This window comes from Clytia hemisphaerica, unplaced genomic scaffold, assembly GCF_902728285.1.
Source record: "Clytia hemisphaerica strain Z4C2 unplaced genomic scaffold, Clytia hemisphaerica genome assembly, whole genome shotgun sequence".
Lineage (NCBI taxonomy): Eukaryota > Metazoa > Cnidaria > Hydrozoa > Leptothecata > Clytiidae > Clytia > Clytia hemisphaerica.
The window spans coordinates 337,392-358,576 of NW_027103253.1; the positions used below are offsets into that span (position 1 = coordinate 337,392).

A 21,185-nucleotide genomic window follows, 5' to 3' on the forward strand; every position below is an offset into this window, starting at 1 on the left:
TCACCCCGGTTAATTTCTTGATTTGTCCATCTTTTCCCGTGCTTAAAGTCAAAGTCTAAAAATACTAATCGATAATTCCCTGGTTTCGACACAACAAGATAGAAAACAAGCTCTCTATACCTTCGATAATGATCGACAAGATCTTCTTCGGTTACCAATGACAACCGTGAACGGAGGGCTGGTAATGACATTGGTCTCTTCATACCTCCTCCAGCATCAGGTTCTGTGGAAAAGGGATATGAGGTTGAAATATTCACAGAAAAAACGTGAAAAAACGTCAAAACCACTTTCATCTAACATTCAAAACGTCCACGTCAAAATCACTAAGTTCTGTATAAACCCTAGGGGTGGTTTTACAATCCCATTTTAATCTGAGTTTTCATTGAAAGTCAAGTGGTACACTAATGGTGGCATTTCTCAATAGCGGTGAATATGCGTCGAGAGCGCTAGATCTACTTTTCTTTGAATACTAACTTGTAATGATGTGGCACCGTTTGTTGTTCATTTTTAACACTTCAATGGCGGGTACCACTTTCAAAAAAAAACTTCGATCAAAGATACGAGGTTGAAAATTCGCAGACAACAAGCGATACTTGTATGGACCTACCTGTTTATATAAAACGAATAATAAAAGTTTAATGAAGGTAATGTAAAAACAAAAACTGAATAATTTCTTTCGAAAAATGAGCTTTTTCACATTTAGCACACTGTAATGCTACGTCTGTGTACAAAAATTAAGCAAAAACTATTGAACAGATTTTTTACAAAGTCCAAAAAACCCTATTTTTGGGTATTTTTGGGCATTTTTGGGCCCAAGATATTTTCGAAAAATTAACTTTTTCATATTTAGCACACTTAAATGCTACGTCTTTGTACAAGAAATTAGGAAAAACGAGCTTTTTTTGGGTGAAGGGTGGTCGAGTTGGTTTAAAAACTGATCGCAGTGTAAAGACTCTAAGGTCTGGAATAGTAGGCCTGGGTCCGAAAAATGGAGGGGGTGATGTATGTATTGGGTGTCCAAAATGGTACCTCCAAATACCCCAAGATAAGGTAATTATAAGCTAATAACAGGCTATTTAGAGCAATTCAGCTTTCGATAGCTGAAAATATTTTCAAAAATAAAGAAACAGGGGGGGGGGTTAGAAACAACTAAGGGCGTCTAAAAAATTTATATGTAGGGTGGCTGGCCTTTGATTATATAGGGGTTTTTGAACCATCCAGTAAACTATGTTCTTAGGTATCAGTATTACTTTAAGGGAATAATATTTTTGCGGGAACTAATTTTGGCAAACTTGGCGAATTTAGACAAAATTAGCCAAAATTAGTTCCCGCCAAAATTAAATATTTTGGTATTTTGCATAAATAACTTCTTGAGTTCACAAAAAAGCTTCAAACAAGGCAAAATAGAACAGATTTACGCTGTCATTCGCCAAAATTAGTTCCCGCCAAAATTAAAAAAAAAATCATCAATCGCAAAAAAAAGTTTTCGCCAAAATTAAAAATTTTCAGAATTTTTGCCGCTCGTCAAAATTAGTTTCCGCCAAAATAAGTTCCCTTAAGGTATAAAATAGAGTTATAAAAAGCCTAATCAATGCCAAACTTACCAGACGTATTTTCAGGAGGTTGTTGGCCATTCGCACCTGTAGGTCGTTCAACCGTCATATATGAAAGTAAGTTCAGTTGATGGTCTTTGTTGTTTGTCGACAGTGGTGCTGATGTGGGAGGGATGGATTTACTGAAATGTGAACATTTCGAAATTGAAGTTATCTAGAGTTAGGACCAAGAAAAGTCTTTTTGCGAGGGGATGATATTTATTCAAGAGAATTGAGTTTAGGACAGCAAAGTAAGATGAAAAACAGTATCGTGAAACTGCCTCAAAAAACTTTTATCCGATTTAAACATTCTAGGGGACGTATCCTGAATGTCTGTTTGTAAAACTGTGTTTTTCAGGCCTACCGACACAAGAAACGTAAGAAGTCTTGTGCCTCGTGCCTCAAGCAGCCTCATGCAATGAAATCAAACACGTGACCTCATTCGACTCCGGTATACTGGAACCAAATTCTCTGAAGTTAGATTTTCTATGAAAACATTCTTCATACATACACACCATTGAAGTCATTGAAGTGAGCGACTTTGTTGAAATTTTTCTTAAAAGCATATTACGTACGTGATGAGGTTTTCTTTATACATGGTCCGGTTGATATCTATCTCCATCAAACGCGGAATACGGGTGTGTCCGGTGTCCTGAAAATTCTCCGGTTGAGGGATGGTATCTAGAGGCTGGACGGACAGAAAAAAGAAATATATCATGGAAAGCGAATTCTGGAAAGATTTTTTACCCAAATGACGTCCTAGTTATCAAGCGGAAAATTCTTTGTTATTTCTTTTAATTAATCAATTAATTGTATTTCAGGCACTTCCATATATCTCAATGGCTATTCGCCCTATTTATAATAAGTAAACTAAATAAATAAACAAGCAACATGCTGAATGGACCTACCTGATGATGAAAGCTAGATAATAAGGCAATAAGGAGAAAAATGAAAACAATCAGTCAGACGATATAGCGTTTTGCAAAAATGCATAACACATTAAATCTTATCATTGATTGTTGATGGGGGAAGAGGGACGGGGGAGTAGGGAAAATAGAAATAGAAAGTTCCGGTTGCAAAAATCAGTTTTATTGACAATTGAATCATGCTTAATGGTGGGCATTGTTATCAATAATGTTTTTGTGTGAAAAAACAAAGAAATATCAGGAAAAAGTCAAATGAAAATCTGCAAAAACGGCGATTACCGGCATATTTCCGGCATTTTCAGCCGGAAAAGAATTTTTCTCAAAAAACAAACTCGGTCATGTTTTGAGTATTGCGAATACGCATCTTTCTGCAAAAAATCAGAAAACACTAAGGATGAAAATTCGAGAAAATGTCAAAAAACTGGTTTTTCCGGCATATTTCCGGCATTTTCAGCGGGAAAAAAATGTTTTTCGAAAATCGGGCTCGGTCACATTTTAGGTATTGTCATCTTGCATCAGTGTGCAAAATTTCATAAAAAAATATAAAGTACAGCTCGAGAAATCCAAGAAATACTGTCTTTCCGGCGAAAATAGGTTGTTCCGGCGATTTTTGACTAGTTCCGGCTTCAAAAATCAATTTTTTTGAAAATTGAAACATGCTTGATGGTGGGCATGGCTATTAATAATGTTTTTGAATGAAAAAACAACCAATTATAAGAAAAAAATCCAATGAAAATCCAGAAAAACGGCGATTTCCGGCATTTTTCCGGCATTTTCGATCGGAAAAAATTTTACTTAAAAATCGGGCTCCGTCACATTTTGGGCATTGCCATTTTGCATCTTTGTGCCAAAAATCAGAAAAAACTAATGAGCCAATCCTGAGAAAAGCTTGCAACAGACGAACGGACGAACGTACGGACATGGGTTAATTTAAAGGACCTCCACCGGGGCACCTGGAGGTAGGTCCAATAAAGTAAGACAACTTCGTTCTTTGGGCGGACGATTTGGACTTTCTTCTAGAATATCTGATTTTAAGTTTTCACTGAAGGACGTAAAAAAACCAACTGATGGACTGGGTACGAGTTTGGAAAGTGATAATTTGGGATAGATAGAATAATGGAGTAAAATATAATAATTTACATTCCATGTTGAAAATTCTTTGGATGGATTTTGATTGGCTGCCACCAAGGTAGTTGTCGTTAACAACTGTTGTTTGGAAGATGTTGTTGCATTGTTTGTGGTTGATGGGTTGATTCTCCCTGGCCTTTCTCCTTGCTGTGATGGAAAGCTTGGTTTATGGGTTTGATTTGATGTGCTATGAAGGAAAGAAAGAAACAGAATTGGATAAGAAGAAGAAGAAATTTTCTTTAAACAAACAAATCACACAAATTCAAAATCAATATTATAAACCAATGACATTTTCAGCCATTACGAAAAAAGATGACTGCGAATGAACTACTTTAGCAGGGCCGGCGAAACCGGGGGGGGGCCGGGGGGGCCATGGCTCCCCCACTTTTTTGCTAAGAAAAAAAAAACCAACCAACCATGTTGGCGCCTCCTTAGACACTTACTATTTGGCCCCTCCACTTTCAAAATTGATTCGCCGGCCCTGATTTAGGCGTACAAACTTTCGCGAGCAGAAACTTTCACGGTTTTCGCGAATTTGGGCCTTTTTCGCGAAAGCAAATGTCTTTGAAAATTCTTAAAAGGGTAATTCGCGAAAGTTGATGCTCGCGAAAAATTCTCAAAAAAATTGGAAATTAATTAAACCTCAAAATCGTAATAAATATCAATTTTTCGACCTCGCGAAAGTTTCTGCTCGCGAAAGTTTGTACGCCTAAATGATAGCGGGGAAGAAGCGTTTGATAATTATCCAACTGGTACCCTTTTAAACCAATTTCACTCACTAGAAACAAAACAAATTGAGCACGAATGAATATGTTTTCATAAGTATGGGATGTCAAAATAATTATCTTCAAACTTTTAATTCTTATGGAGAGAAAATCCCAGAGGAATCCCAGTCGGCACATGACGTCGTTACAACGTCGTTGGGATGTTATAGGTGTTAGATACCTTATCGGCCAAAACTTAGTCGGTCTTAATTTTAGTCGGCCTTGATTATTAGTCGGCCCTAATTTTAGTCACCTCGTCAAAATTTAGTCACTAAGGGCCGACTAATAACTAAGACCGACTAAAAATCATGCCGACTTAAGACCGACTAAAAATCATACCGGTATATTCGTAAATTCTTTGTTAAAGTAATATCGATAAGAAAAGTGGGTTAAGGAAAGCTTAATTATAAACTTTTGATTTGGCCTAAATTTTTAGTCGGCCGATAAGGTAGACGCTGTTTTAACGTAGCATGCCAACTTGCGGCGTTCAATAAATCATAGAAGTACTTGTTGGTGGGTTTGATAGTTGAGATCGGTTTAATGAGAAAACATCCAGTCTGCTTTTCGATCACTTCTAATCGTTCCAACAACAAACGAGCCAATCGAATACGTTCGTTGGAGAGTTGCGCAGATTTCATACGGTACAGACGTCCTTTCTGTTGGTGTAATTCGTTCAGCTGGTCCATGATCTTAGTCAAACGATATTGTGGACGGTCAATAACACTCTCTGAAAAATGGATTTACAGTTGACTCTCACTAATTACAACTCCAACGGGGAATCTTATTTGTTCGAATTACAGAGAGATTGGAATTATAGAAAGCATTTTAAAAAGGTTTCTTATTGACGGAGACTGAGAATTTGTTCGAATCATAGAAAGATTCGAATATTAGAAGTTCGAATAAGGGAGAGTCCAATCTACAAAATATTTTTAAATATTAAAGACCAGGTTGGTTTATATATAAACTTTTGCCCATAATATTCTTTAGAGGTCGGACGCACGCATTATTCTAGACATCCGACACGAGATCCATTTCCCGAGGGCTTTTAATAAACAAATTACGACATTACAACAAAATTAACGCTTATCAAGGGCAGATTTACTCAAAACTCAAAGTGACACTTTTTCCGACTTTCGGCTTTAATTACGACGCCAAAAATTAGGTAAGGTCGACATTGAAGATTGCCATAATAATGACCCGTGTTGAAAACAACATGCGATGGATTAGATAGATAGGTTAACGCTAATTAAGGGGCGATTTCTGACAGCTTTTCCCGAGTTTTGGCTTTAATAGCGGCGATATAATTAGGCGAGGTCAATATTTGGAGATAATAATGCCGTAATAATGACCAGCGTTGCGATATTAGTTAGCTTAGCTGTACATAAAAACACAATCTTACTAATATGTTTGATTCTAGCTCGATGTAAAGTATTGTTGACCAAATGTTGCCAACGTTGAACAGCTACTTCATTGTACGCGTTCATGGTTGATTGTGCTTCATCGATGTGTTGTTGGCGGATCTTGTGTTGCGATTGGAGCAATAAACGTTCATTATGTTCTGTATCTATACGTGTGTAGATGTACTCCTCTTGCTGACAGTAAGAAATGAACAAGATATATGATTAGTAAAATTCGAACATTCTATCTGGGAATAAATACAGTTGATGATGTCTAATTCTACGTTCTACTATTCGATACGCTCTATTATCCGATGATATTAAAAACCATCATCAACAAGAAACTCTCATAAACGACAGTCTACTATTCAATACGTTCACGTTATTCGATGAAAATTCAATTCACGTTGAAAATTGAATTAGAGAGCCTAAACTATAACATTTTTAACACGTTTCTTTTCGATTCTTCAAAATATTAAAAATTGATGCAGACCTTTTTGACACATTACCGTTCCGAAAACAGTTTACTCTCTCTTACTCGATTTTCAAGGTGCAAGAGTTTTATTCGGATTACAGAGGTTATTCCAAATTAGGCATCTTTCTTATTTCTTCTTGATTAAAATCAAGCCGTTTCCCCAACATAAACGTCGGGGTCAGTTATGAAGTTACAACTAACCTGAAACGAAATGTCAAATTTGGTCAGGGAAAATTTTCTGTTGCTTATCCCTGATATTTTTCAAATATTCGACAGCTTACCTTTGTATTAGCGTTGAGAGCGATTTTGAGTTTGTTTTTAAGGTTGGAGATAGTGGCTTCCATATCTTCCATTGTCGATGCGTTATTATGTAAAATGTTTTGATGGACTTTCGTGCTCGACTCGAACTGTGTTTTCAGCTGTTTGAAGTTCTATAGAAAAATAAAACAGTGTAACTAAAGTTCAGTCTCTGTATCTCGAACCTATGTAAACTCGGAAGTGATGAATTCATATCCAGCAAATACGTATTATTGCATAAAACTCTGCAGAAGCTAACCACATTTTCCGTAGTAAGAATTTAGTTTACCTGCTCCAAGTCGCTATGTTTGAACATCAAAGTTTTATAATCTTCCGCCAGACGCCCTCCACTCTTCAAAGCTGAACGACGGTCAAAAGAACTTAGGGCGGAATGGCGTGTAGAGGGCGGTGCATTAGAAACAATTTTGGGCGTTAAGAGATGAGGTGTTGGGCGTTCAATGAGAGGAAGGTGTTGTGATGTTTGTGTATTGGCGTGTTGAGAGGGCGTTGATATTTCTTCTTTTTCTTCCAAGTCAAAACCTTCATTCTCTTCAGCTAAACAGAAGGAAAAATGTTTATTAAAGGTTTTGTTTTTAGAAGAAAGTGATATTGTTTGCTTACTCATCAATTTTAAATCCAACCAGGCCTCTAGCCAGGCCTTATGCTTTTGACCAGCTTTTCTGTTTATAATGTATAAAAACTCACGCATGACAAGTGGTGTAGTGTGGTTTGAAGCATACAATATGACGTCATCCTCTTCGACACCTTCTCTCTCTACCAGTGCAGGGATCACCTGTTGTAAGGTCGTCAAGATCTAGAAATAATGTGGGTATTCTGTGGGTTCTTTACTCTTAGGTTCCAAATAAATGGGGGGGGGGGGTGGTTGGAAAATTTTCGAGATTTTAATAAACTAATTGCCGGGGGGGTTGGAAATTGTACTTCTGAAAATCCAAAAATAAGGTAAATATAGGCTAAAATCAGGCTATTTAGAGCAAAATAAGGGGCCTTCTCTTTGACAGCTGAAAATATTCTTAAAAATTAACAAGCGGGGGGGGGGCGTCTATTTGGAACCTAAGAGTACATGCAACAGGAATGGACGGTGAAATATCAAGGTTATGGATCATTTCTTCTCTATCAGAAACACACGAAAAATGCTGGATTTCACTCACAGTTGACACACTCTTATTCGACGTTTTACTAATCAACACACTCCATTGTTCAATAACATTGAAAGTCACTGTCATAAACGTCGCTCTACCATTTAATGAAAATCCTATTCCTCTTGAAAGCCGAATAAGAGAGTGTCAACTGTATGTTTGTTACTTCCGAATCATATTTTAGTGCTTTTGCAAAGCTACTTAAGCCTCCATAGAGGTGGTCAACTATCCTTGTCAGCACTTTATAATACACGGGCTGCAAAATTAAAGACTGAAGTCAAATCACGCTTTTACTCGAAATTTTAATGCGTTTGTTACATGACCTTTATTTCTGGTTGGTTGGAATTTATTTTATCAACACTAATAAAGTTATTAACTGTAAGTTGTAAAACAAGTAACATGGGAATATGGGAATGAAATCACGTGAACTTTTTCGAGTAATCACATGTTTTGACTGCACTGCTATAATTTTGCAAACCGGTGTATTTACGATCAACTCTTGCTAAGTTTCATACAACCCTCAGATTTGAAATTACTTTTTTTAAATTTCCTTACTCTGGTTGAGTTGACAGCCATCTTTAATATTTCATTGGCGATATCTGTCGATTCCTGTAATAATGTAAACATAAATTATTTCTAAGGAGCTAAGGAGTCTTTCTTAGGAAAGCAGACTTAAAGTGTAGTACGAGCACGTTACAAGAATATTTAAGCCTGAAAATCACTTAACCGCCAGCGAGCCTAAACCAAAGTGTATTGTTATGTTTATTTAAAAAAATGTTTAGCCTGTTCTCTCATAACACTTTTAATTAAAGTACATCATTTGCATCTTAGGCTGCTTAGGATTGCTTGGACTGACCGAGTCTAAAATTTGACGCTTTTTCTGGAAAGGTACCCATCATGGATAGGATAGCCCAGTTGCACTAGCGATGCAAAGACGTGAGTTCGAATCTCACTCAAGTCCTCGGTTAAGTGGTTAGCTACGAAATCGAGGCTACATGTTGGCGCTGCAATGGTAAAAGGTGCGTATTTTGAACTACCAAATAAATAATTTGGTATGAATCTAAAACAAAAACAATCCTAAGTTTTTAAATCCTTCTTTAATGATATTCTCTTTTTTATGAAATAGAAAGGAGGCGAAGAAGGAGAGAAACTCCAACAGACATCTGCAAGAGGTATGTGCTCAACAATACCGAGTTTATGTATGCGTGTTTTCCTGCGACGGAGACGGTTCCAATTTTTCTAGATCCTGACCAACTGAGGATAACGGTAAATCAGCACTTTTACCGTCCTCGATTTTGCGGGGCAGAGCTGCGGGTTATTCCAAATCGCTTCAGTCACTTTACCGTCCTCAAAAGCGTAAATAAATAAACTCGCTAATATGCGTTGAAAGTTACCATCTCAAACCTACTATTATTCTGTGACAGAGTGTATCTCACATGTATCGCTTCGTAGTACACTCTGTGCGCATTGTCTGTTTGATAACAAAATTCCCGTACGGAAACCTCTGTGATGAAGTATGATTTATAAATAGCAACACTTCTCTCATCGTCTCTCCTCTCTCACCAACACTCCATCGCAGCGATCGGTTTGAAAAATCTCAAATGAGAAAAGACAATGACAACAGACCCTCTACGGCAATGAATTTCGAAATTAGTCGTAGGTACTGGGTCTGTTTACAGACAACCCTACTCAAGAAAAACACCACTACTTACTTCACCGATATCTTCAAGAGGTATGTGTTCGACAATGCGTTGGAAGTCCACCAAATGTTCTTCATTGGAATTGTCTTCACTCACTTCCACTTTCAACATCGCATTCACTTCATTCTATGGAAACATTACATTTATGTTTCTATGACATTCTAAATTAGACCTGAAGTTGCTCTAGGACAATCCTAATGACGTCTTAAGCAAAATTTAACGGCAATAACTATTGGAAGGTAAACGACAGAACAAGAGGGAAAAGATTTTATGCGTCTGCATTTTTGTTCCTTTACACAGAAATTCTTCTAAATTCAATTTCAAGTAAATATGGAAAGTTTCAAAGCTCATATATATCTTGCCGTATTTATACGCTTAGTCACTCCACTAGAACCCAGGGGTACATATTTTGTGAAAATGTCAAAATTTTGTTGATACAGAAATGCTGTATACAATGCTGTATTAAAGTGTTTCTTTCCCAATCTGTTTGCTTTACAAACTGCAAGAAATGAATCAACCTTTAATTGCAAGATGGACATGTACGACTCTTTGATGTTCATCACCAAAGGATGATTTCGTAGACAAGCATCCAGTATCTTGTATTTTGTCTCGCTTGAAAAACTGGAAGCACGGCTTTTGGCGGCCGATCGACATTGCTCTTCTTCTGGTATGCTTAGCCTGGATCCAGCAGAGATACGTATCGAAGACATCGATTCAGGCTAAAAATAATGGAATTGAAGTCGTGAAAAGTCTGTAGAAAGTCTATTTGGATTAAAAGATCTATAGAGCAATATTTGTCTAATTTTTTGAGATTCAAGTCTCAATTTCTGGCGAACTTGACCCCCTGGAAACAATTTTTTTAAAAGAAATATTTCCCTAAAGAAGACACAAAAATAATTACCTAATATAAAAACAATAAAACTTCACTAACGATCTCTCCATATTCCAAGTAAATAAATTCCAATTCTCCCGGCAATTAGGTCCCTTCCCCGTTTATTAAATTTTGAAAAAAATTCCTACCTTCATTCTATTCAAAACCTCCTACTATTTAGGGACCTTAGAGTGGAGAAGGGAGAAAATTATTTACTCGATCATTGGAAGGTGTTCTCTGTTCATCAACAAATAAAGCTTCTTCTCCATGAACTTCCTCTGCTGCTTGCTTCATCAATTGTTCATAATTCAATTTGGTTCTTTCCTAATGAGACAAATTCTAGCGGTAAAAACACTTATTTCTAAGAATTCAATGAGACAGAGAATGGGCCATTCCATTTTATATCCATATAGGGGGGTAATAAAAGACTTAGAATTCTAGTTCGTCCACCTTCACTTTTAAGGTATGTAAAGAACTTTTCCAACGGTTTTTTTGGAAAATTTGCCATTTTCCAGGGGGTATCCACACATTTTCAATAATTTCTTTTTGCCTTGAAAAGGTTCATCCACCCCCGCCCTGTATGGTTTTATAATGGAGCAGCCCAATAGCATTTACGAAAATCTTTCCAATAGCAATAAATATTCCAACCAAGGTCAAAGGAAGTTTTACAGCCTCTTAAAACAATACAGTGTAGTGGCTTTAAAATGCAAAGGAGTACCCTTAAAATGTCATCGAATTCGTTCAAATCGATTATCAAAGATAAAACATATTCTAAAAGTTGTGGGAATAAGTAAAAGCGACTAACCAATTCTGTAAGAGTGTCTTCTAGCTGTAAAAATGAAAGTTAGTTGAAAGTTCAAAATAAAATTGAGATGAAAACGTTTAGGTGGTATTGGTAAATACAATATTATGTCATGTGCGTGAAAACAGTACAGATCATCGAAACCAAACCGTTAATACGAACAGAGGAGAAGGGTCTAAAATTGGACCCTTAACTTAAAGAATGGAAAAAATTTAGCAAAATCTGAGTTAATTTGGGTAAAAAATTGACCATTACGGTGTATTTTCTTTGAAAATGTTTTAGTAGGGGGAATTTTGTTCGATTTTTTGGAATCGCTTGACTGTTTTGTTAGAAGCACTTGTTATACATTTTTGGAAAGCTAAGGGGTAGGGGAATCGAAATTACTATGTTTCCAATTTTTTTTCGGACACTTTGGTGTGATTTTCGGACAAATATGACGGTCTCAGGCAAAAATCATAGGGTTAAAAATTAATGAAAATTTTAGCTCGAGAAAACGGAGACCTGTTGTATATTTTTGGAAAGCTCTCAAAAAATTAAGATTAGAGATATATTGCAAGTATAGGTGATTTCTGTACCTAACTCGAGATATTAACCCTTGAAAACCATGTTTTTCAGCCAGAAACAGCTATTTTGTCCAGTTTTTGCGCTTTCGGAAGCTCAATATCTCGAGTTAGGTACTGAAATCACCTATACTTGCAATATATCTCTAATCTTAATTTTTTGAGAGCTTTCCAAAAATATACAACAGGTCTCAGTTTTCTCGAGCTAAAATTTTCATTAATTTTTAACCCTATGATTTTTGCCCGAGACCGTCATATTTGTCCGAAAATCACACCAAAGTGTCCGAAAAAAAATTGGAAACATAGTAATTTCGATTCCCCTACCCCTTAGCTTTCCAAAAATGTATAACAAGTGCTTCTAACAAAACAGTCGAGCGATTTTACAAAATGCCCTCTACTATTTGTCCATTTTTCAGGCAAATTTTTACCTAAAAAACTTCGTTGTTCTAGATTCTCTCCTATACAGTGCATTTTTGGAAGCCGTAAAACGCCCTCTTAGGGGCCGCAACTACGGTCTATCGGTTACCTGAAGTGTCCCCCCTCGATATATAGTGGTAAATGTACATTATTATTTAATTAAACGTACCTTTTCTTGTATCTCCTCCTGAAAGAAAAACAAAACAGAATGAGAAAATACAAATAGCACAAAATTAATTCTTCAATTATTCAGAATACTCTACAGCAAAATCCGATATTTACGCAAAAAATAAAAAGAGATGGCGCGTTAAAGCCTTAAAACAGAGTGTGTAAGAACTGCAGGTAATACTAACCTACGAGGTAAATGAGGGACTTTTGGTGAAAAATTATAGCAAAATAAGCACGAGAAAAAGAAATTGAAAAGGAGAATTCTACCTTGATGCTGTTGGCAGTAGTTATTTGACCAATCAAACTTTCACGTTCCTTGTGAAGAACAAAGGTGAGATTTATTATTGTTATCACGGTGTTATATAACTTTAGTTACGGTTATGGGTCACGTGATCTTTTATTTCTTACAGTCCTTGTATTTTTACTAGTCAGTCGGTCGGAAAGACTCATCGGAGACGGTCACAGAAGACCTTATACTATCTCAATTTCTTTGTTTGAACACTCCTAGAAGTTATAGGGTAAGAAAGGTCATCAACATTTTCATATTTTCAAGATTAAGATTCGGATAAGCAGTTTTCTCTGAACAAAATAATTTTAAGAACAAACTATATAAGAAGATAAGGATTTGATGTCCAAAATATTAAAAGAACAAGTTAAGAACATTTCAAGATTTTTAGGAAAACGGACGAAAGTACTCACAAAATGGTGAAATAAGGGCATATACCGGGTGCGCCACAAAAAAGTTTCTCTCTTTAAAACTAATTTTCTTGAATTGTCATTGATTAATTTCGCTTCATTAGATCAAAAGTTATGCCCAATTGGATAAAAAAGTTACTTTCAGAAAGTGCTCGAAAACGTTAAAAATCGACCTAAAAAGATTTATAGAACATCTTAAGCCACTTAAGGCTTCGAAATTTTGGGATGTTCTTATAGCAAACCGTGTATTTTAAACATTGAATTTGGTGAGGAGGACGACTTAACTGTTTACCTAGACGATTCTATCGTCGGTATACTATAATATATTTGTATAACATAGTTTGTATATTATAAAACGTAATATGTTGCACGGCGGAAAATAGAGTCTATGTTACCCCCGAAAAAAACTCCCGTCTTCACGTCTGTTCCTCTTACATGAAACTCGTCTTAGACTATAGCATAGTCTAGTCTACTGTTTACCTTTTCAAATTTTTTACTTTCGTCCATCAGTTTTGTGACCAATAACAGTTTCTGATTGAACTGAAAGGAAAGAGTAAGGTAAAGCATAAGTTTTAGGCTATATTGTAATATAGTCGAACGTGCGCAGCACAATGGGCTTAAATTCAGTAGCTTCAAATTATTCATGGGCTCGGTTATAGCAAAACAAACAAAAAAGTGCCCTGGCCTCAAAAGTCATTTTCATTCAAAACATTAATAAAAAACAGCCCAAGATATCCAACCCAAGGAACAAATTTGCCAAATATCAGTCAAATCCGGTTCGAATAAATTTTGAAAATTTTCCAACCCCCCTCGGGTTGGAAAATTTTCAAAATTTTAATAAACGGGGGGTTGGAAATTGTACTTCTGAAAACCCAACAATAAGGTAAATATAGGCTAAAATCAGGCTTTTTGGAGCAAAATGAGGGGACTTATTTTTGCCAACTGAAAATATTCTTAAAAATTAATAAACCGGGGGGGGGGGGTCCTAATAAGGTCCGGGGAGTTGGACACAAGCGGGGGGGAGCATTTACTTGGAACCTAAGAGTAAGTCATGGTAATATCAAGCAAAAGTTCTACCTTGCTCTTAACATCTACAAGTTCATTCATTAATTTGTCATCCAATGCATCCTCTGTTTGGGCAACCTGAAATATAGAATAGCAAGCGATACCTTTATGGACCTACCTGGTTATGCATTTAACACATATAATTGATATCTACGTGAGCGTGACGATTAAAACGATCATTCAGAACAAAAATAGTGACGATCTATAAAATTAGTCGTTTGTTTCTTATAAAAAACACGTTTAGAAACCAAAATTTCAAGACAACCATATTCAAGACTTCGAGCGAACATTGATGTATACTTATTAATAGTGATTCTTATTGATAAAGATGCTTTTTTTGAGCTGAAAAATTCTTTTTTTACGAAAATCTGCTTGAGTCATCCTTTACCTATGATGGCTCCCCTACTTTCATGCAAAAAATTGGAAAAAATTTATGACCCTTTTTGCCGTTGTTTGGCTGAAATTTGCCCAGAATTTTTTTTTCCCAAAATCGGCTCCGTCACATTCGAGGGTTTATAGTTATGCATCTTTGTGCAAAAAATCATAAAAAATGAAAGAGTCAATCTCGAGAAAAGCTAATACCTAAGTAATTGATAATGTGCTTATAATGTGCTTATAAAGAATATCGAATTTGGCCTATTTTTCTATAAAAACACGTCTAGAAACCAAAATTTCATGTCTAAACACAAATATTCTACAAAAGTAAGCCCTCGTGTGCAAAAAAACCATCTATCTCATCAAAAAATTGAGTAATTTGACTAAGAACATTGATGTATGCTTATTAATAGTGATTCTTATAGATAAACATAAGTTTTCTGAGCCAAAAGTTTTTTTTGCAAAAATCTGCTTGAGCCATTTTATACCTACGATGATACACTACTTTCGTGCAAAAAATTCAGAAAAAAACTGATAATCCAATTTTTTTTACATAGTCCAAAAAACCCGTTTCTTAGCCGTTTTTTCGCACAATTTGCCCAAAAATCTTTTTTTCAAAAATCGGGGACCGTTACATTCGAGGGTTTATAGTCATACACCTTTGTGCCTAAAATCAGAAAATTTGAATGAGCCAATCTCGAGAAAAGCTGGTAACGAACGAACGAACGCACGAACGGACGCACTAACATGGGTTAATTTATAGGACCTCCACCGGGGTAGGTCCAAAAACATGATGCAGATATTCTTATATTATTAAAAACTTATAAAAAGCGTGTAAGAAGGCTCTAGTAAGTATTTTATGGGTATTATTTTTGCATAAGTGTTCCCGTTTCTAATCTAATGGTTGATTGAAATTCGATTGACGTTTTTGCTTACGTTAATTTGTAATTTCCCGCGAACTTGTAATTTCCCTCCTAGCTTTTGTAATTTCCCTCCTAGATTTTGTAATTTCCCGCAAAAGTGAAATTTTCATGTTTGGAAATTCATCACCTTTTTCGACTTTCTTACTAACTTCAAAGGCTTAAGTAAATAGAATACTATCCAAATACTACAACCCCTACCTTGTCTCGTTTCTTTTCTAATGGCACATCTAAAGGAGGTTTTTCATCTGATGGTATATCAGCTTGAAGACCGATAGATACTGTTTGATGACGTTCTTTGGATTCTTCCTTCGGTTCTGAAGTGGGATGAAAATAGATGATTGTTTTAATGTCTAACTTGTTCCTTACAAAACCATCAAAATTAGTTAAAGCCAAGGATCTCGTTCGAGACCCACTTCTCGTTAAAAGAAGAAATTCATAATGTACAATATACCCTTTTATAAGTCTGACCTAAGAAAAATTTGACCATGAAAATTCCATAATTCAAAACATCCCCCGCCAAAGTTTACTGGTTCTCATAAAAAAGGCATGTACACGCAAAGTTATTTCGGGGAAGCGAGTTCACGCGGCTGACGAGACGTTCTGTAAATGTTCTTCTTAAATTTGATGTGAAAGTTGTGTCTCCATAATTCTAACAGGGAAACTAAAATTTGTTCGAGTTCAGAAAATTTCGACTTATGGAGTAATGGTCCCTTCAGCTCTTCAGCTAACAATAAACATAAAACTTGTTCGAGTTAAGGAAACATTCGAGTTACAGAGGTTCGAGTTACAGAGACTCTACTGTACAACATAATCCGTTTAAATGAAATGACTCATTTGATTGATTGACAAGGTAATAACAATAACAATCAGAAAGCGAAAGTTCATCAAAAATGTAAATAAACTGCTTAGAATGTTTATTAGGGACTTTTATGCAAGAGATGTTATTTTAATGGTTCATATTTGACAAATCAAACATCACTGCATTTTGCACTGTTAAGTGAGAAACAAGAGATTTCGTGAAAAAAAGAACTAAAATGTCTGTCTCAGAGTTGAATTTCTTCGTGGAACAATTTTTCAAAATCGATGAAGGGGTAAGAAAAGAGATCGTCAATGATGATTCTTTTTATAAACACATGATACCAACTGGAAGTCTCATTGAAGGCGCATTCTTGGTTCCTTTGATGATCCCCGTGGAAGGGAAAAACTTTGATATCGATGCAATGTTCATACTTGGCGAGTTTTCAAAGGAACAAGCGAATAAGATTTTAATGGAAACAGAATATCCTGGCTACTATCTTATCCATACACCATTACCAATTGATATCGTAAATAAAGAGCAGATAATTCAAACTTTTTCGAAGGCTAAGGATACAGTGAAAGACGTCAAGATCTTTAATAGTGAGTTTGACCTTATGGAGTTTACTAAAAAAGGATGTCCTGCATTGACTGTATCCGCACATGAATTTTCGGACATGGAATATAATATAAATGACAGCTCTTTAATAGAGATGGTCACCAACGAAACAATGCTTGACTTTGTTTTCTGTTTTCGGTTAAATTTCTGGCCCGATATTACAACTGATTGGTTTGAAAGGCAACGATATTGGCCAGATCTAGAGACGATGTGCGATATCCGCGAGGCTAGATGCTTATTGGTCCGGAAGTCTGTCGGGGACCAAGGCAAGACATGGAGAGTATCTTTGTCTGAAGCAGAAGTCATCTTAGCAAGTAAACAAAGTCCTTTTCAAAAGAAAAGTTACTTATTGGCGAAGCTGATTTTCACATTGAACACCCATGGTCTCGTTGATAGCGAAACTGGACGGAAATTATCTTCCTATCTTCTTAAGACGGTCTATCTTTTCACGTTAGAGAATACACCGCCAGAGGAAATTCAGAAACTTGAAGAAATCATGGACTATTTGCAGCTTGCTTACATGATATTTGAGAAATTAACAACAGCCTTAAAAATAGGCTATTTACAGAACTTTTTCGTACCAGAAATGAATCTTTTGTTTGGATTTGGTCAAACATTCCTCGATCACATTGGAAAACTGTTTGATGATTTGAATTTCAAAAATGAGACTTTCATTTCGAACCTTGTTGAAGATTTCAAGAAGAATCAAATTACTGAATTCTTTTCGGAATTTGATGACATCGAAACAAACATGACACACCTTTGGAATATTTGAAGCGAGTACACTTAAAATATGTTTTGTGAACCATAATTTCAATATTAAATGATTGTAGTTTAAATAACATTGTTTATTTTCCTAGACACGCATTTTACTTTTCTCCCTTTTTCTACAGTATACATCAGTACAAAGTATGGCTTATACGAAGACAAAGTTTTCTCATCCTTTCCCTGCATTTCCCTCTGCGTCTCTCCCTCTTCCTCCCTTTCTATTCCCCATCTCTAATCTCTCACTTCAAAGATATCTCACTAAGAGCCGTTAGAATCCATTTCCAAGCAAAATTCTTTCATTGTGGCCATCTTTTTCTTTTTGCTGCGCAATGTTTGCAGTGTACTGTACTCCTAAGGCTGACTTTATTATCAAAACTTTCAGATGAACAGATCTCACTTTTCTTCTCTTTAGTACTTTTCTTTTTCTTCTTTTTCTCTGCTTCTTCTTGAATCTTTGATTGCAATTCTTTGTTTTGATCACGTGACTGTTTCAGTTCCTTTGAAAGAGAACAGACAAATGAAAGAAAATGACAGGAAAGTTTCTCTGAAGACAAAATTAACATAGCGTCAGCCTGGGTTTAGGTCCCAGGCAAAAATTAGGCCAACTATTAAGGTGAATTATTTAGCCCACACAAAAATATGAGTTAAAAGGCGCTTTCGGATAGTTCGAGTATTATTAATGTATAAGACAGTCTAGAAAATTAACTCAAAGCAGAAACTCCATGTGCAGACTAGCCAACTTTATTAAATTCTACATACCTTAACGATTCTTACTGTAGTACCCACATCACCATTATCATCAAATTTTAAACAGTTCTCAAGGAAATTGGTCCACTTGAAATTACCTTTTCATAGTTAACAATTTTATCCAATGAATGTTCGTGGTTTTGATTTCTTTCCTTTTGTTCTTTCAGTGCTTGCTCTGTCAAGATCTTATTGACCGCATTGTTCTTCTCGTTCTCTGCTTTTGTCAAGTCTGTTCGTAGCTATGGAAACGACAAGCAAGTTCAGGAGCCAGAGGATCACGGTATTGGTAGACTTACTCTAAGGTCCCGGCCAATAGTAGGGGTCCGAATAAATAAGGTTATTACATAATAAAACTAGACACTTTAGAGCAATTCAGCTTTTTGAAAGCTGAAAATATTTTAGAAAATAAATAAACGGGGGTCCTAATTAGAACAGGGTGGGGGGAGGTTAATAATTAATAGCCGGGGGCCTTCGAGTGTCCGAGAAACATTGTAGTTAAAGATCTTGCTAAAAGTGTACTGCGTTCCAATAATAGTGAGCATAAGCATCGAAAGAGCGTCAGTGTAGCTTAAAAAGTACATTTCCAAAGCAACTAGATGCCATAGAGTGAATGTGAACAAAAACATTTCAGAAAAATAGATATATTGAACGATAAGAAAAATATATCAATGAAAACCTGTTGAATGGTGGCATTCATAGAAGAGATTTTCTTCCGTGTCGTTAAACTTTGTTCGTCTAATTTGCTGCTCATTTCGCTTTCCATGTCTGCTATCTTCTTCTCGTAATGGCTCTCCGTTTCTTGAAAGAAATAAAGACTGGTTACCAGGCTTCTTGAAAGTTAATTTTGCATGATTGAAAAATATTGGTAAAGCTCCTTGAGAAATACATGCTCCATAACCCATGAGGTGTTTAATAATAAGGTAAAATAAAAACAAACCTCCTCTATAAGAATTTAAACTTAAAAAAAAAACTTTAAAACAAGTCAGTTAACATCCAAAGAGTGACATCCTGGAAAATTTTTATTCCCCGAAATTATGAAAATATTTAAATTTCAGAAATACCCTGATAATACATATACCTCTTCGTGTAACCATGACTTGTTCTTGAAGGAACTTCACTTGGTTTTCTTTGTCACTCTCGATTTTCTGAAAAAAAGTACGGACTCATTTAATTTCGATGACAGAGGGTTATAAAAAAGCGAAACATATGGTTACTTAATTTGTAATATCTTTCAACGAATTTAATGAATCAAAGCCAAAGTTTGGACTAGGAATCAATCTGAATCGATCATTAATAGTAGGAACTCCCTAATGTGTTAACTTAACTTCGATCCTCTTTTTTAATGTTTTATTTGGATGTTATACTGTGGGATAAAAACTTAATACTTGCTCACATACTTTATAGCCAGTGCCCTTCCACAAACCAAATTTTTTCTTTGTAAATCGCGATAAAAAAGCCGTTTTCGTCTAACAGGCTAACATTATTTATTTGTGGTTAAAAATAAAGAAATTTTCTTACCGCATGTTTTTCGCGTAGCTTGTTCCACTTGATAATTTCTTGTTCCAATGTTTCTTTATAGTTTTCACTGTTCATCTTCAACTTGTCGTTTTCCTAGCCATAAAAGGAAGAGTTTTTTCAGGTTGGATAGATAGAATTAGTTAGTAGTTAAGGCGAGACAATTTCGATTTAATTGTGACGCTTTGAAGCGTAGACTTTTTCCTCTTCATCGATGAGCGACTTTCGTGTCATTCCCAACGTTATAATACAGTAGCGTAGCCAAGAGGGGCGCAACATTGGTGTAGAAGAGTAGATTTTATTTCACTGTAATTATCTATTCATGGTATTTATAGAAAATTACAATGTCATAGAAATCTGCTCTCCTACACAAATTATGCGCCCCTCCTGTCTACGCTACTGTATTTCAAATTCATCTAAGTTCTAGGATGAATAAACACATTTACTTGCTCATGTTTAAAAATACCTACCTGCAAAAAAAAAATTATAAAAGTCCATCCTTTGAAGATTGCAAGTTCAATATTATTATTTTTTTGATTTTGAAAAAGAAGGTCGGTCCGGGCCGTAGAACAATAAATCAATTTTGTCTCGCCTATAGTAGTTTTCTGAGCAAGAAATATGAAAATAAAAAAACACGCTGATATGGCTCGTTTTTACAAGCATTTGATTTAGTTGGTGGTTAATAAACCAGTAATAAAACAGTTTTGTTACTTTTTCTAAAGAACGCGTCATTTTTATTACTTCATATGACCAATTATTAAAGTATCTTATAAAAACTCCATCTCATCTGGCTGATATGGTACATCAATAGCCGATGATCAGTTAGCTATAGAAAATATACCTTTATTAACGAAGTGATCGTTTCGTCTTTTTCTTTCATTTCTTCTCTCAATTCATCAATGTTTTGAAATTTACGCTGAAAGAAGAAAAGTCCAAGAATCTATATAATAAAAGCCGTACAAGCGTTTTTGTTTTCGCTAGCGATTCTAATTCTCGCGATACTATCATAAGAAGGTATTGTAGGTATTGTCTCATTAAAAAACAACAGTTTTCTGCCTGTTTTATTCAAAATTCGAATAGTCGAATCCCCCTGCTGAAAATCAATAACAAATCACAAAATTAACTTTGTATCGGAAAGCAAAAGTTGTATTTCACGACGGCTGAGGTGGCTATCCAAATATATTATAAGAAGTATTGTCTTCAATAAAGCTAATGAAATATAGTGAAAAGGAGGGCCACGCCATGAAATTGAAAGTGGGGAAGGGGGCAATGAATATTGAGTCTCAGGAAGCACAACCAAAAATTATATCTTTACAAGAAATTGGAGGGGGCCCTGGCCATCTCCCCCGGTGGCGTGGGCCTTAAAAAGTCGGCTTTTACGACGTTTGGGACCGCTAGTACAATATAACGGGTAATGACATATTTTGG

At 35.7% G+C, this 21,185-nt stretch overlaps 1 protein-coding gene across 1 annotated transcript in view; it reads right to left on the minus strand.

Annotated features, from left to right (window-relative positions):
• Positions 1–21,185, minus strand: part of LOC136797824 (early endosome antigen 1-like) — a 40,081-nt gene that overhangs the window by 603 nt on the left and 18,293 nt on the right. Inside the window, exons 11-35 of the mRNA XM_067054410.1 lie at positions 20,599–20,673; positions 19,761–19,853; positions 19,321–19,387; positions 18,919–19,040; positions 18,341–18,481; positions 17,893–17,992; positions 15,512–15,627; positions 14,028–14,093; positions 13,431–13,490; positions 12,522–12,569; positions 12,256–12,273; positions 11,113–11,136; positions 10,524–10,631; positions 9,955–10,155; positions 9,449–9,562; positions 8,292–8,345; positions 7,285–7,393; positions 6,869–7,134; positions 6,564–6,713; positions 5,810–6,002; positions 4,918–5,137; positions 3,659–3,833; positions 2,168–2,280; positions 1,605–1,735; positions 121–223 (exon numbers count right to left, since the gene is read on the minus strand). Coding sequence (XP_066910511.1) covers positions 121–223; positions 1,605–1,735; positions 2,168–2,280; positions 3,659–3,833; positions 4,918–5,137; positions 5,810–6,002; positions 6,564–6,713; positions 6,869–7,134; positions 7,285–7,393; positions 8,292–8,345; positions 9,449–9,562; positions 9,955–10,155; positions 10,524–10,631; positions 11,113–11,136; positions 12,256–12,273; positions 12,522–12,569; positions 13,431–13,490; positions 14,028–14,093; positions 15,512–15,627; positions 17,893–17,992; positions 18,341–18,481; positions 18,919–19,040; positions 19,321–19,387; positions 19,761–19,853; positions 20,599–20,673 — 2,867 coding nt within the window. The remainder of the gene's footprint in view (positions 1–120; positions 224–1,604; positions 1,736–2,167; positions 2,281–3,658; positions 3,834–4,917; positions 5,138–5,809; positions 6,003–6,563; positions 6,714–6,868; positions 7,135–7,284; positions 7,394–8,291; positions 8,346–9,448; positions 9,563–9,954; positions 10,156–10,523; positions 10,632–11,112; positions 11,137–12,255; positions 12,274–12,521; positions 12,570–13,430; positions 13,491–14,027; positions 14,094–15,511; positions 15,628–17,892; positions 17,993–18,340; positions 18,482–18,918; positions 19,041–19,320; positions 19,388–19,760; positions 19,854–20,598; positions 20,674–21,185) is intronic.